The sequence below is a fragment of the Portunus trituberculatus genome, chromosome 41 (assembly GCF_017591435.1).
Source record: "Portunus trituberculatus isolate SZX2019 chromosome 41, ASM1759143v1, whole genome shotgun sequence".
Taxonomy (NCBI): domain Eukaryota; kingdom Metazoa; phylum Arthropoda; class Malacostraca; order Decapoda; family Portunidae; genus Portunus; species Portunus trituberculatus.
The window spans coordinates 5,490,067-5,507,278 of NC_059295.1; the positions used below are offsets into that span (position 1 = coordinate 5,490,067).

General features: G+C 41.5%; 2 protein-coding genes across 4 annotated transcripts in view; one reads left to right on the top strand and one right to left on the bottom strand.

Annotated features, from left to right (window-relative positions):
* LOC123516416 (clarin-2-like) overlaps window positions 1–17,212 on the top strand; it is a 366,448-nt gene that overhangs the window by 164,317 nt on the left and 184,919 nt on the right. The window lies entirely within an intron of this gene.
* On the bottom strand, window positions 12,154–13,865 carry LOC123516418 (prisilkin-39-like). Its single transcript, XM_045275683.1, has 2 exons — window positions 13,782–13,865; window positions 12,154–12,887 (listed from the first exon to the last, which is right to left on the bottom strand). The coding sequence occupies exons 1-2, from the start codon at window positions 13,839–13,841 to the stop codon at window positions 12,360–12,362; spliced, it is 588 nt and encodes a 195-aa protein (XP_045131618.1). The 5' UTR covers window positions 13,842–13,865; the 3' UTR covers window positions 12,154–12,359.

The window sequence follows — 17,212 nt, forward strand, 5'->3', positions numbered from 1 at the left end:
CGGCTGGCCCTGTGCCTTCCCAGTGGCTGCAATTACTATGCCAGAGGCTTCCACGTCCTCAGCTGCGGCCGTCTTCTTGGGTTTGCTCTTGCACCTGCTGCGGAGATGTCCAATCTTGCCACAGTTAAAACACGCCAGCTCCTCAGCGGGGCACGAGCCTTTCCCAGGCCTTTGCAGTCTCACAATTACCGCAGCGGGGCTTGTGAGGCGGCCGGCGGGCGGCAGCCACAAGAGACGGGGCCGCACCCTGCGGTGTGTCTGGCAGCGGCGTCGCTCCAGCCACCGCCGCGCCTTCCCGCCTAAAGTTCCCGCCAGAACTGGAAGCGGCGTCCCTATGAGCCGCCTCATATGCTACACAAAACTTGCGCAGGGAATCCACATCATGGAACGTGTCACACCTGCGAAACACTTCCTCCTTTAGCACAGCACTCCCTAAACCACTCACCAGCTTGCGGAGTAGCATGTACTCAGCCAAGCCACTATCACAATGAGGACACTTGAAATCACAATCCGCCGCACACTGCACTGACCTTGCAAAGTACTCACTGATAGTCTCACTGTGATCCTGGCTTGCTGTGAAGAACCGACACCAGTCGGCTGCCTGGTTGGTCGCCTGAAGAGCGATGCGGCTGACCGCATCCAGTGCCTCCTTCACCGTCAGGGCCTGCCACTCGTCCGCGGTGAACCTGGCATCCAAGGCACGTTGCAGGGGAGGCGTGCAGTGGAGACGAACGTGCAAAACCGCCTCCGCTGGTGCCCACATATTCAGGTCCAGCCAACACTGCATCGAGCGCCTCCAAGACCGAAACGCCGCAGTGGACATCTCTATGTCACACTTCTCCGGGGCTGACGACCTCGGTGCTGTAGGGCGATGAGCAGGCCACGTTGCAAGCTGCTGCTGCAGGGAGGCGATGGCTTCAGTCTGCGCCAGGAACAGTCTCTGTGCCTGCTCTAGAGCTGAAGGGATCCTCGGCGACCTCCGGCTGCTCCTCGGGGTCTGGCTGGCTGGATAGTCTTGACCTTCCAGCCATGGTATACAGCGTAGGGAACTCGATCCTACTCGCTGCGCCATGTAAGAGGGCTGAAAGAAACACGGAGGAAATGCGTGTCCTTTACTGAGAGTCCCGAGGCCAACTGCCTCCGAGTACAAATGGGCGACGTGATGCCGGTGTGACCGGCCCAACATATCGTACATCCTACACTACCTGATTCCTTGTACTCAAACATAGTATAGGTTTTGTTTCCCCAGTTGTAAAACCAGGTAGCCGAAACTTAAAATTACGTACGCCTCCATCATCTCCAATGTGAGGGCAGTAGTTATGATGAGGACTTGGTTGAGGACGCTCGCCGAGGGCATCGAGGATTTCCTCCAGGAAGAGCTGAGTTTAGTTATACTTATCCTCTAGCTGGACTGATTCTTTGCTTCCTTTACCTACCTACCTACAGCCGCTTTGTTGTCTCATTGCTTCTTCCAGGGTCTTGTTGTTGATGGTGTCCTACATCAGAGAGCTTGTCGAGAAGGGAGTGGTGGAGAGAGCAGCGGGGCAGGTTTTCCTAACTTGTCTCTTTAGCGTGCTAAAGGAAGACGCGGGAAAAATAGAGGCTGGGATTATATGTGTTAAGAATATATGTACCTGCATCTTTGAAAACTTTGTAAGTTACTTCAGGGTATAATCTATTACTTCAGTCCCACTTTCATTAAAGTTCTTCGATAAATCTCAAGTAAGATTAATGGGTGACTTGTATTTTTCCAGCTACAGTGCTATAATAACTTTTCAGTATTGTTTCTCTAGTCATTTTTACAAAGAAGTGTTAGATTTATTATAATGTTAATTTATTATAATGTTTTTTTTTTGCATTACATAGTTGTCAGAAGGAACGTTATTTTGTATATTTAAACATCTATTTGCTATGAAACATACGCTGACTAAGCTCAGACACCATTCTCTAAACACGTGTCCTACCGTTCTGTCTTTCAACCACCTCCGTGTGGATTTTTTGTACACCCATCCGGCCTAGGATTTAGCTAAATAAAGTTAGGAATCCCACTGTCCAGTGTTTCTAGCTTTGCTTTTCACTGTCCTCTCCTTAGCGGCAACAGATGGTGACTTTTGCCAGGCTGTCAGATTATCTTTCCTCTCTCACCTACGGAGGATCCGCCTCAGTGAGCGTGCTTTTGGGGTGAATTAACACAGTCCGGCACCCCTAAAGTAGTTTGGCAGGACAATCTGACACTAAGAAACTCATCCCTGACCTACTCCCTCTTGTGTCCCGCTCCCTTCTTGAAGGAGGTGGGTGTACCCATCTACATGCTTGACAGACCTTCAGGACACTGATCAACGATGTCCGAATGCCAGACTGTCTATTGTCCCTAATAAAGTGACCTATGTGACCCTGTATTCAAAGACAAACACCCACGTACCTTTCTACTGTCAGTTCTTTTATTATAAAAGAAAGACATTGATTGCAATATCAGTGATGTACTCAATGTTAAAAAACTTACCAGTGGTGATCTTTTTTTTTTATTTTTATGTAGGAGACAGGCTAGCCAAGGGCAACTCAATGTAAAAAAAAAAAAAAAAAAGGCAAACTTGATGATGGCTCTCAAAAAGATCAGAAGGTTTAACCAAAATTAGGGAGGAAATGTCTTGACACCTCTCTCTTAAAAGAAGTCAAGTCGTAGGAAGACGGAAATACAAAAGCAGGCAGGGAGTTCCAGAGTTTACCAGTGAAAGGTATGAATGAGTGAGAGTACTGGTTACCTCATGCGTTAATGATTTTAACAGAAAAGGGATGAGAGGAAGAAGAAAGCCTTGTGCAGCGAGGCCACAGGAGGAGGGGAGGCAGGCAGTTAGCAAGATCAGTAAAACAGTTAGCATGAAAATAGCGATAAAAGATAGAAAGAGATGCAACATTTCGGCGGTGAGAAAGAGGCTGAAGACAGTCAGTCAGAGGGGAGTTGATGAGACGAAAAGCTTTTGATTCCACCCTATCTAATAAAACTGTGTGAGTGGAACCCCCAAACATGCGAAGAGTACTCCATACAAGGACGGATAAGGCCCTTGTACAGAGTAAGCAGATGGAGGGGCGAGAAAAACTGGCGGAGACGCCTCAGAATGCCTAACTTCATAGAAGCTGTTTTAGCAAGAGATGAGATGTGAAGTTTCCAGTTAAGATTATGAGTAAAGGACAGACCGAGGATATTCAGTGTGGAAGAGGGAGACAGTTGAGTGTCATTGAAGAAGAGGGATAGTTGTCTGGAAGGTTGTGTCGAGTTGATAGATGGAGGAATTGAGTTTTTGAGGCATTGGAAACTACTAGATTTTCTGCCCCAATCGGAAATCTTAGAAAGATCGGAAGTCAGGCGTTCTGTGGCGTCCCTGCGTGATCTGTTGACTTCCTGAAGGGTTGGTCGTCTCTGAAAGGACGTGGAAAGATGTAGGGTGGTATCATCAGCGTAGGAGTGGATAGGGCAAGAAGTTTGGTTAAGAAGGTCATTAATGAATAATAGAAAAAGAGTGGGTGACAGGACAGAACCCTGAGGAACACCACTATTAATAGATTTAGGAGAAGAACAGTGGCCGTCTACCACAGCAGCAATAGAACGGTCGGAAAGGAAACTTGAGATAAAGTTGCAGAGAGAAGGATAGAAACCGTAGGAGGGCAGTTTTGAAATCAAAGCTTTATGCCAGACTCTATCAACAGCTTTTGATATGTCTAATGCGACAGCAAAATTTTCACGAGAATCTCTAAAAGAGGATGACCAAGACTCAGTAAGGAAAGCTAGAAGATCACCAGTAGAGCGACCTTGATGGAAGCCATACTGCCAATCACATAGAAAATTGTAAAGTAAAAGATGTTTAAGAATCTTCCTACTCAGAATAGATTCAAGCAAGAGGTTAAAGCTATAGTACGGTAGTAATAAGGATTAGAACGGTCACTATTTTTAAGAACAGGCTGAATGTAGGCAAACTTCCAGTAAGAAAGATAGATAGAAGTTGACAGACAAAAGACATGAAATAGTCAGAGGGAGGAAGAAAGGGAGGGATAAGCCCAAAATCATCTAAGGTTGAGTTGTTAACAAAGATTTGAGAGAAAAGCTTAGCTTTAGAGACAGAAAAGATGGAAGTGGTGCCATCAGGATGAAATAAAGATGGGAAAGATGAAGAAGTAAAGTTATTGGTGATGATTTTGGCTAGATGCCAGAAGCCTCGAGGGGAGTTAGAGTTTGAAAGATTTTAACATTTTTTTTTTATTTATGAAGGAGTGTTTGGAAAGTTAAAGAACAGACTTGGCATGATTCCGGGCAAAAATATAAAGTGCATCAGATTCAGGAGATGGAAGTCTCAAGTACCTTTTGTGGGCAACCTCTCTATCATGTATAGCACGAGAACAGGCTGTGTTAAACCAAAGTTTAGAATTTTTAGGTTGAGAGAGAGAATAAGAAATTACGCCTTCATGCCGCCAGACACTATCATCTCTGTTATACGTTCAGCACACAGAGATGGTCTCTGACACAGAAACAGTAGTCATTCCAAGAAAAATCAGCATAATACCTCCTCAGGTCCCTCCAACTGGCGGAGGGAAAACGCCAGAGGCACCTCCGCTTAGGGGGATCCTGAGGAGTGTCGTAACCGGCCTTTGATGGCTAGTTACACATGTGAGCTGTTTTACTTTACACTGCTTACCTGTTAACTCAGGTATGGTTGAATGGCCAAGGCTAGTGGATTCTTTTGTGGTATATTTCACAAACACAGCTCAAAACCAACTAAATTTATTACTTAACATATAGAATAACACCACAATTAAACACAAAAGCAATACAATGCTACATAACCACATATTGTTATATAATTCACTTTGCGTCTCAACTTCTTTTCATCAAAGTATCTGAGATTACTCACTTCACTCATCCGGCACGATAAAGTCCTATGGTACAACACATGTGTGATCACTACATGCGAAGGATCACCAAAATATTTTAAGTCCATTCTACGTCCACAGTACATATCGCACGAAGCTCTATGACACTTAGGAAAATTACTCTAAGTTACTACTTACTAGTAAGGCGAAGCAGAGGAGGAACCCAGTCTTCATGGTGATGTTTAACACCGGAAAAAAATAAAATGAAGGAATGATTGAGCTAGAGAAAAGTGAGTCTTTTCGTCCTGTGCTTCTCCTTATATCTACACCTATCCTACGATACCATCGGTCGCCACTACACATAACTTGATCACTTGTTGATCACTTTGTCCTGGGTCGTCCTTGACACCGGGCAGCTGGCGGCGAGGGGCCTCCCAGCGAAACAACGAGTATCTCTACCTTATCTCTACTTAAACAAACATCGTCCGCCGTGGGTCTCTCGCATGTTTTTAGCTTATCACCTTGTTGTGTCTTTACCGTCTTTACCCACTAACTCAGTGTCCATCCCTGGCGCCATCCACTATGTGGGCCTCTACAGCTGTGGCTGCGTCATGTCTCTCTGTACCCTCTGTGTGGCGTGTTAGGTCCTGTTGCTGTCGCTGAGCGGGCTCCTGGCCGGCCTCCCGACAGGAGGAATTGGATAGGACAAGATACAAAAATGAGATTGTGATCAGAGGAGCCCAACGGAGATGATAGGGTAACAGCATAAGTAGACGGATTAGAGGTAAGGAAGAGATCAAGAATGTTGGGCGTGTTTCCTATAGATGGTCAGGAATACGAGTAGGGTGTTGCGCCAGTTACTCTAGGTCATGGAGGATAGCAAAGTTGAAGGCTAGTTCACAAGGATGGTCAGTGAAGGGAGAGGAAAGCTAAAGCTGGTGGTGAACATTGAAATCTCCAAGGATGGAGATTTCTGCGAAAGGGCAGAGGGACAGAATGTGCTCCACTTTGAAAGTTATATAGTCAAAGAATTTACTATAGTCAGAGGAGTTAGGGGAGAGATAGAAAGCACAGATAAGTTTAGCTAGAGAGTGACTGTTGAGTCTAAGCCAGATGGTGGAAAACTCGGAAGATTCGAGAGCGTGGGCACGAGAGCAAGTTAAGTCGTTGCGCACATAGACACAACATCCAGCTTTGGAACGAAAATGAGGATAGAGTAATTAAGAAGGGACAGAGAATGGGCGATTGTCAGTTGTCTCGGACAGCTGTGTTTCGGTGAGGAAAAGATGATGAGGTTTAGTAGAGGAGAAGTGGTGTTCTACAGATTGAAAATTCGATCAAAGACGACGAATATTGCAGAAGTTAATAAAAAAAATGTGTGCTGCAGTATCTGTCTTTCGAAGGTCACAATGGGGGAAGACCAACTTCTTCAGCGTGCCGCTTTCTTACTTGCCTTGGCCATGGTTTATAAATAAATAAATAAATAAATAAATAAATATATATATATATATATATATATATATATATATATATATATATATATATATATATATATATATATATATATATATATATAATGAAGAGAGAGAGAGAGAGAGAGAGAGAGAGAGAGAGAGAGAGAGAGAGAGAGAGAGAGAGAGAGAGAGAGATTCCCTTGTTTTATTTACTATAAGTTTTTTCTTCTTACCATTATGTATCAGAATCCTCCTTCAATGCCACAAAAGTTACTTAAAGATATTAAAGATATCAAATATCACTTGCAAGTAACTGTCAGATTCATTTTCTTTTTAGCTTGAAATAATATATGTAACGATATTATTCATGGTATTATTCATGATGTCCAAATCGCTCTTGGCTGTGAATCGTAGTTATTTAGAAATTTCGCTCCAGTGAGCTGAACTTTCATGAATCCTAAGAAAAAAACATTGAGCTCTGGTTGAGGAGCTGCTACATTCTCTCACTGAATCTCTAAACCGGCTTGAGATTAGGAACTGTATAAATCCACGAAAACATAAAATACTGTGACGTTCTTATCCTCATTATCTTCACTTAGTCTCACACTAATAAATGTTTTCTTAACAATGACAAGCTAAACATAAAGGACACACCGCACATTACCATTACTTTTCATTGTATTTCTTGACATTCATGAAGCTCATGAAGATATGAAACTAGTTCAGACAGTTTGCAGTTTATTCATAGAAAAGGAAGAATTTCCAGCATGGATAGAAATATTTCGTACATGTGTAAGTAAGACCGACGGCTTTTTGTATCTCCTTTTCATTGATTTTATCTTTTTCCATAATGGACTAGTCAGCTTTGAAATGTGATTTTATCTATCTTTTATAAGATTTTTTTTCTTTCCTATGCATAATACACTGAAGTCTTTACCCGGAAAAACTATGATGTCATTTTGTGATTCTTTAACCCTTTAGTACCTATACGCATTTCTATATTCACTCTTATTACTATTTGGTGATTTTTATACAACTTCAGAAACTTATGTGAATCTTATGGCCTCCATAGATCCTTCCTAACGTAACTAAAATCACCTAATCACACCAAAGATTCAAGCTACAAAAGCGCCCCAGTACGTAAAGGCCCTATCACACTGGCCTATGATACGCGGAACCAGGAACATCCGCTCCAGATAGCTGGAACTTGCCCGGGATTAGCGGAACCAGGCTTCATATCCATCCCGGTTCTCCGTATGCTATCCCAATGGAAAAGTAAACGTAATATATGCAATAAAAACCTTTTATTTGAACTAAAAAGAACGTGACTAAATTTTTTATATGGAATATTAAATAATATTTCATCAATTTAAAAAGGTAAAATATAGATATATCATGTCGATAGTTTGGGCTCATGGCAATCACATCTGACTCTAAAGTTGCCGTCGCGCACGTCTCGGTTCTTCTCTAATTTTTTTTACTTACTTTTTTTTTCAACAAGAGGAAGTGGAAATGCAGTTCCAGGATAAAGCACAGGTTGAGATATAAGCGGCATGGTTTTGTTCTGGTTTATTTTGATTAGGCTTTGTCTTGGTTGGGGGGTCGTTTGCCTAGCATAGCAAGAACGCGGGCAGCTTGTGTGTGATAGTGTTCCTGGTTTCGTACCAAGAACCATGGCCCACGTTCCGCGTATCATAGGCCAGTGTGATAGCCCCTTAAGGGGTTAATGGCAGCCAAGTATCACGAGACGAAAATCAGTCAAATGTCATAGCATAGTCGGAGATAAGGACATTTTTTTTATGAGTTTACTAAGAAACTACCGAATAAACGACCTTTACTTGGTATTACAAGCCATGGTTGCAGAGGAAACATTTCACACTACGGCGACAACATAAGTAGTCTTGGTCTAGAAAAGCTATAATAATACTCGACTGATTGTGAGGGTCTTGATTCATGCACATAATTTCTTAAATCTATGTGATTCTTTAATTTTAGAAAGAGGAGTACCCCAAGGCAGTGTTTTAGGTCCTATTCTGTTCTGTATATATACTATTGAACTATCACACATACTAAGAAAACATGACATTGACTTCAAACTGTTTGCTGATGACACACAGTTTTACATGACCTTGAACAATGCAGATAATGTTGAAGGAAAGATAAAACTTATTATGAATGATGTTGGTAGATGGATGCAATCCAAGCAGTTGAAACTTAATCAAAACAAGACTGAATGTTTGATAGTGGGTAAGAATAAGGACTTAAAGAGGATTGATATGTCCACATTATATATTGATGGTAACAGTTTGGGTGTTCGTGATACAGTGAAGGATCTGGAAGTATTATTGGACTGTCATTTATCTATGAAAGATCAAATACGGCAGGTGGTTAAGACGGCAAGATACCATCTGAAAAATATAGGTTTTGTCAGAAAATACTTGGATGAGAAAACTACGAAGATGCTGGTTCATAATCATGTGATAAGCAAACTGGATTACTGCAATTCTCTGTATTATGGACTGCCTAAGTATCTCTTAAAAGACTTACAGCTTGTCATGAACAGAGCTGCCAGACTGATTACAGGCGTCTCTCCTCGTGAGAGGATAACACCTGTATTGATAGATCTGCATTGGCTGCCAATTAAAGCACGAATTGAGTACAAGATTAGTGTTATGACTCATCAGACATTACAGTCTGGAAAACCTGACTACTTAAGGAACTTACTGGAAACATTCCACCATGACACTACGATGGAGCTGAGACACGATGCAAACCCATACAAACCACATGAGCCAAGATATAACCTTGACATGGGATGTCGAGCATTTGCAAGATGCGCAGCAAGGATTTACAATAAACTGCCGAGTGATATCAAAGGTTGTGCCAGGATCGATATCTTCAAAAAGAAATTGAAGACATATTTGTTCAAGGAAGTTTATGATTTTAACGGCATGGAAATCAAAAACAATTATAGATGCTAGTTGCTTTTGAGGGAGGCTCTGCTGAGCGTTGCCTCGCAGTGGAGCGGAGCCTTGAACAAACACCCCAAGTAACAAAGTAACAAAGATCGTCGGGACGTGACGTCACAGGGATGTGGACCGGCCTTGTTCTCCAGGCGGCCTTGGGCGAAGCTGGTTGTGAGGACGCGAAGGACAGGAGTTGAGAGGGGAGAATCTATGATCAAGCGGTGGAATTTCAAGGATGACGTGGTGCGGCAGGAGTTTAAGAGGAAAGCACTACAAAATGTGATTAAAAAGATTGAGGAGGTGGATCAGTGGTGGAAAAGGAACAGTGAAGTGATCAGAAGTACGACAGAGGAAGTTCTTGGAAAGTCATCTGGAAAGAAGCCGAGAAACGGCAAGGAGTTTTTTTTTTTTTTTTTTTATACCATGTGGGCTTTTCATGGGAATTTATGGGCTAAAGGGGATACTTATTAAGGGTACCTCCTATTTCAAAGCCCACCCGCTAGGAAACCGTTGCCCCGAGTGAGGAAGCCCAACCTTCATTCAGACTGTGGACAGGATTCGAACCCGTGCGCTTGGAGACCCCTCGGATCCCAAAGCACGCACGAATCCACTGTATCACGGCGGCCCCAGGCTGCAAAGAAAAGATAGAAAATAAAAAGAATATGAAGAAAGCTTATGACAAAGAAAGAACATAGGAACGCAAAGCTGTGTTGGAAGAGGCTAATAGGGAGGCGAAGAGAGCAGTAGCGCAGGCGCGTGCAGCAGCGATACAGGGTATGTATGAGAAGCTAGAAACAAAGGAGGACCAGAAGAGAAGTTAGTGAAAGAAAGGAAGGGACTACTACGAAGAACTTGTAAATCAGGAAAACCCCAAAAATACGAAGAGGTGAAGGAATGGGAATGGAGGGAGAGGTAGACCCTATTAGTGAGGCGGAAGTAATAGAAGCGCTGAAGAAGATAAAATATGGAAAGGGAGTAGGGCCAGACCAGATTCTGCGGAGGTATGGAAGAGCTTGGGCGAAGGGATAGGGTTGCTAACAGAGTTCCTAAACATGGTGATGAAGGAAGAGAATAAATGGAGAGATAGGTGCCGATTTTCAAAGAAAAAGGAGACATCCAGAGTTGCAATAACTATAGAGGAATTAAATAAAAATCACACACTATGAAACTGCTGGAAAGAGTGTTGGATAGAAGGCTGAGAGAAGAGACGGAGATTTACAGTGAACAGTTTGGGTTCATGGAGGGTAGAGGAACAATGGATGCAGTATTCGCACTGAGGCAGGTAGTAGAAAAGTATGGAGAAAAAAGCAAAGAGGGCTGTACATTACGTTTATTGACTTAGAGAAAGCTTATGATCGGATCCCGAGAAGCGAGGTGTGGCGGAGTATGAGGTCAAAGGGAATGAATGAGAAATATGGATGGTTCAGGACAAGTACAGGGAAGCCACGACAAGAGTGAGAAGTGCAGTTGGCACTACAGAGCCTTTCCCAGTGAAAGTTGGACTCCATCAGGGATCAGCCCTTAGCCCCTATTTCTTTAACCTTCTCATAGATGTGCTGGTGGAGGAGGTAACAAAGGAGGTACCATGGAGCATGCTGTTTGCAGATAATATCGTCTTGGTATCAGAAAGTCGTGATGAACTGCAAGAGAGGCTGGAGCTATGGAGGGTTTTGCTGGAGGATTATGGATTGAAGGAGAGCAGGCAGAAAACAGAGTATGTAGAGTGCAACGTGACATAAGGAGGCGACTTGTTCGTGCAGGACCAGAAGCTGTTGAAGGTGGACTCCTTAAAATACCTTGGCTCTTATGTCGCTAAGGACGGAGGCCTAGAGAGAGAGAGATTGACCATAGGATCCAGATAGCGTGGAACAACTGGAAGAAAACATCGGGGGTGCTAAGTGACAAGAAAATCAGTGCTAGAGTGAAAAGGAAAATGTACAAAACAGTCGTGAGGCTAGCGTTGCTGTACGGAGCAGAGATATGGTTGCTGAAAAAAGGTACAAGAAAGGAAGCTGGATGTCGCAGAAGTGAGAATGTTGAGGTGGATGTGGGGGCTGACGAAGGCGGACAGGATACGAAATGACTGGATCAGAGGTACAGTGAAGGTGGTGGAGGCGTCGGCGAAAGCACAGGAGAGGAGATTGCAGTGGTTCAGTCATGTGAAGAGAGAGGAAGACTATGTGTGAGTGAGAGTAATGGAGATGGACGTGCAGGGCAGACGTGGACGAGGGAGGCCTAAGCTACGGTGGAAGGACCAACTGAAGGAGGAACTCAGGGAGAGAGACAGCTGGGGGAGGAACAAGTGACGGATCGGAACCAGTGGAGACGACTAGCGAAGAGATGCGACCCAATGTGAAAATGGGAAACGCCAGCAGAAGAAAATCTCTCTCTCTCTCTCTCTCATATATATATATATATATATATATATATATATATATATATATATATATATATATATATATATATATATATATATATATATAGTTATTTAAAAATTTCACTCTAATGAGCTGAACTTTCATCCCAAGAAAAGACAATCATCTTTGAGTTATCTCATTGAATCTCTATGACGGCTTGAAACAAGGAATTGTATAACATAACAATGCTAACTATTGATATAAGGTGCAAAATGGTAAAATCTAGGTGCTGATATATGAGTTTCATCATTCAAATAAAATTTTCGACAATAAGTTCACGAAAACATAAAAGACTGTGACGTTCTTATCCTCATTATCTTCACTTAGTCTCACACTAATAAATGTTTTCTTAACAGTGACAAGCTAAACATAAAGGACACACCGCACATTACCATTACTTTTCATTGTATTTCTTGACATTGATGAAGCTCATGAAGATATGAAACTAGTTCAGACAGCTTGCAGTTTATTCATAGAAAAGGAAGAATTTCCAGTTGTTGATTACAATGTAAGGGGAGACAGGGATGGCCACGCAGCTAAAATTTGCTGACGAGAGCCATGCAACACTCACCAAGACATAATACCAACGTTTAGAAAAAAAAAAGGTCGCTGCAGAACACCACCAGCTAACAACTAACGTGTCGGTCCAGTTCATCTTCTTAATGGTAATAACCGTAGGTGGGATGGTCATAAGTTCTGTATCCGTAGGTGCGGTAGCCATAGCTGGGCAGGCCGTAGCTGTAACGGTAGTTGTGACTGTATCCAGGCTCAGGATCAGCTTCGCGTTTGTGGATGTCATGACGATATCCATATGAAGTGTGGCCGTAATACGGGAAGCCGTAGCCGTAGCTGTGACCATAGCCGTATGAGGGGTAGCTGAAGCTGTAGGTGGGGTAGCCGTAACTAACGCTGTAGCTGGTTCTGTGGCCAAGGCCATAACCAGGCTCAGCTTCAGCCTCACGTTTGTGGAGGTGGTGTGCGTAGCCGTAGGAACCATAACCGTTGCCGTAACCATAGCCGGTATGACCATAACTGACGGAGGGATGGCCGTGGCTGTAGCTGTAGGTGGGGTGACCGTAGCTAACTCTGTAGGTAGTGTGACCGTGAGTGCGGTATCCGTAACCAGGTTCAGCTTCCGCCTCAGGCTCAGGTTCTGCCGCCACCACGGCGACCAATAGAACGACGATCTAAGGATGACAAGTCGAAATGGTACGGTAAACATAGAAACATTGGTGTCCGAAAGATTGTTGATACTTATCTATTTAAATCAAATCATATTTATGCAACTTTCTTTTCTCTCTCTCTCTCTCTCTCTCTCTCTCTCTCTCTCTCTCTCTCTCTCTCTCTCTCTCTCTCTCTCTCTCTCTCTCGAGTCTGTGGAGAGTAGTTATGGGTCCAAGTAAGATACACCGCCACATCAGTGTGGGATTTTCATGAGAATTACGGGATTCTTTCACTTCGACCGTGGCCATGAATCGAATCCATGTCCTTGGGGATCCCAGCGGCACAGAAAGAGAGCGTGATTACACACACACACACACACACACACACACACTGAGACGGGGCCACACGAGCGTAAAGCCCAGGCCCTGTAAAACTACAACTAGGTAAATACAACTAGATTAATACACACACACACACACACACACACATACATACACACACACACACACACACACACACACACACACACACACACAAGTGCATATAGTAAATCCATCGAACTGATCTTCTTGTGATCGTTCTTACTATCTTTTTGCGTTGTACTCACGAGTTTCTGCCAACCGACTTGCAAGTACAACCTGTCCTTGTGTTGTTAGATATTACAATCGACCTTACAATCGTGTTGGTTATATACATATATATATATATATATATATATATATATATATATATATATATATATATATATATATATATATATATATATATATATATCTGAATTATGAAACATCTGTCGTTGTTAGTCCTTTCACTTTACCTAAAACTTTTCCCATAATGGAGTCTAGAGCTCTGAACAATGTTCCTGAGACGTTTACAAGTCATAATTAGTTAAGTAGTTGGGAAAATTCAGCACTTACCCAAACCTTCATGACTTGTACTCGCACTGGACTGCTGGTGTCTGTAGCTGAATTCATCATTCTTTCCTATATAATGTCGCCGTCTTCTGGTATGACCACACCCACTTGTGTCACCTTGGTAGTAAAGACATAACCAATTTTTATAGTGACCTTGATAACTGCGATCTTATAGCAGTGTCGTAACAGGGAAGTAAATTAAAGAATCATGTAAATTTAAAAAGTTATATCCATGAATCAAGATCCTCACAAACACTCCAGTATAAGTCCAACTTTTCCTACAGAAAGAATACTTATACTTTCCTCGTAGAGTGATATGTTTCCTCTGCAGCCATGGTTTGTAAGACAGAGTGAAGGTGGTAGGTATGGAGCAGTTTGTTAGTAAACCCATGAAAAGTCTTTACCTCTAACAAGGCAATAAAATTTGACTGATTTTCGTGTCATTAAATTGACTGCCATTACAGAATAACGGAATGACATTATAATTTCTCCGACTAAAGTCTTCATTGAATTATGCGTAAAAAAAAGAAAAATCTTAGAAAATAGGTAATATAATCACAGTTCAAAGCTGACGAGTCCATTATGGGAAAAAAGAAATAGAGATGCAAAAATCCTTTGGTCTTATTTATAGACAAGTAACTTTTTCATCCATACTGATGAATGTGACCTAGAAAATTTGCCATGGTATTTCACGAAGTTCTGGCATTCCTAGTATATATATATATATATATATATATATATATATATATATATATATATATATATATATATATATATATATATTTATTTATTTATTTATTTATTTATCGTTGAAAGTGATTGCCAGTTCGGCATTAATAATTTTCCTTCTTTATATTTTAAGAGTGTCTTTTCTTCTTTTTTCAATGAGGTGATGGCTTCGCTATAACAAGCCATTGCTGCTAGGTCCGGATTTCGGTTCTCTTGACCCTTCCTCAGTAGCTAGTGTTATTTCTTCTCTGGTGGAAGTAGGAATGACAGGTCGTGCAGTCTCGCTGGCTTTATACCTGGTATAAAGTCAGCGAGACGGGTCAAGAGATCCGGATCTAGCAGCAATAGCTAGGCGCCACCACCAATGTGATGATGGCTTCGCCATCACCATATTCTGTCCAACTTTCTAATACAAGAGTTAACCAGTATTCTCAGTCATTCATACATTTCACTGGTAAACTATTGAACTCCCTGCCTTCTCTAAACTTTCATCTTCCTACGATTTATCTTCTTTTAAGAGAGAGGTGTCCAGATACTTATCCCTGAATTTTGACTAATTCTTTTGATTTTCTTATGGAGACTACAATTCCAGTGGACATTATTTTTTTCTAATATATATATATATATATATATATATATATATATATATATATATATATATATATATATATATATATATATATATATATATATATATATATATATATATATATATATATATATATATATATATATATATATACATATATATTTCCATTTTTTATTTATTTACTTATTTGTTTATTTATTTCATTATTATTATTATTTTTTCTCTTTTGTTTTACGTGTGTGTGTGTGTGTGTGTGTGTGTGTGTGTGTGTGTGTGTGTGTGTGTGTGTTTGGTGAGGGCTGTGGGGAGAGAGATGGGGTACGTGTTTGAAGAACAAAGTCTCACTTACTTATCATGAAAGAGTATGGAGTGTCTCACACTATCAGCCTTCCAGAGAGTGTGAAAACAAGTGCTTAAGGAGCAGCGTCTATAATATGAATGTGCAAGCAGCTGATTCTCAATTCATGCCTTTTTTGAAGAAATAACTCTCTTCCCACTTTAGGCAAAGAAGGAAAGTGGGGCGCTGCAACCCATACATCTAAATCCTTTTAGTTGAAGGAATGTCAAACGCTGATATTTACAAACTCATACTCTTCTTTCCGGAAAGGGCATGCATTGAGGATCAGCTGCTTAGACAGTCATATTATAGACGCTAGTCCTCAAACTCTTGTTTTCACACTCTCTGGAAGACTGAGAGTGTGAGACACTCTACTCTTTCATGATAAGTACCTTGTAAGTTAGGCGCTGTTGCTCATACACGTACCCCCTCCCTCCCAACACAGCCCGCCACCAAACGCACACACACACACAAACACACACAAAGGGAGACAATACTGATGGTCATCATACCGCCGACACAGGGTGTGGTTCGAGGGGATCCAACCTTCCATGATTCCGTAGTATTCGCGGTTACTATGGCGGAAAAGGATTAATCAAAGATGACTAAGCCTTCAACTCTGCTCAGCAATATGATTCGTTCGTACCAAGCTGTGTCCTTGCTGTATGGTGTTCAGTTATTTTAGCTCGTGCTCTATTTCAGTGAATAAAAATTTGAAATTAACGTAATTATGTAAGTACAACGAAAATGAACAAAATAAGACTAAATATATATTCAGACTAAAATACGTATAATGGCCTTGGCGGAAGGATAGTGGAATAGATCCCGTCAGTGTGTAATTCGCTGTTTGATCTGCTGCAGTCTCTGACGAGACAGCCAGACGTTACCCTACGGAACGAGCTCAGAGCTCATTGTTTCCGATCTTCGGATAGGCCTGAGACTAGGCACACACCACACACCGGGACAACAAGGTCACAACTCCTCGATTTACATCCCGTACCTACTCACTGCTAGGTGAACAGGGGCTACACGTGAAAGGAGACACACCCAAATATCTCCACCCGGCTGGGGAATCGAACCCCGGTCATCTGGCTTGTGAAGCCAGCGCTCTAACCACTGAACTACCGGGCCGTGTGTGTGTGTGTACACACGCGCGCCCGTAAAACAAAACAAGAAAAAAAAAAATATATATATATATATATATATATATATATATATATATATATATATATATATATATATATATATATATATATATATATATATATATATTATCTTGTTTTGTTTACGGGCGCGTGTGTACACACACACACACACACACACACACACTGACGGGATCTATTCCACTATCCTTCCGCCAAGGCCATTATAAGTATTCTAGTCTGAATATATATATATATATATATATATATATATATATATATATATATATATATATATATATATATATATATTTATATATATCATTGTGATGTTTATTCTTATTCAATAATTTGTTCTTCTTTTATCAAATTAATGTCAAATTTCGCGTTGCCACAAATATTGTTGTTTATAGCAAATAAAGTACATTTTATTTGTACTCGTCTAATAAAGTCTCATGGCATCACCTCGGGTGGAGAGAGAGAGAGAGAGAGAGAGAGAGAGAGAGAGAGAGAGAGAGAGAGAATAGTAGTAGCAACTGGAGCAGCAGCAGCAACAGTAGTAGTAGTAGTAGTAGTAGTAGTAGTAGTAGTAGTAGTAGTAGTAATATTAGTAGTAGTAATAGTAGTAGTAGTAGTA

Excerpts from the sequence above, each read along its gene's own strand:
- LOC123516418 (XM_045275683.1), bottom strand. The coding sequence starts at position 13,841 with ATGATGAATTCAGCTACAGACACCAGCAGTCCAGTGCGAGTACAAGTC. Across the intron at positions 12,888-13,781 it reads TACAAGTCATGAAGGTTTGG|ATCGTCGTTCTATTGGTCGC; the intron begins GTAAGTGCTGAA and ends TGTCATCCTTAG.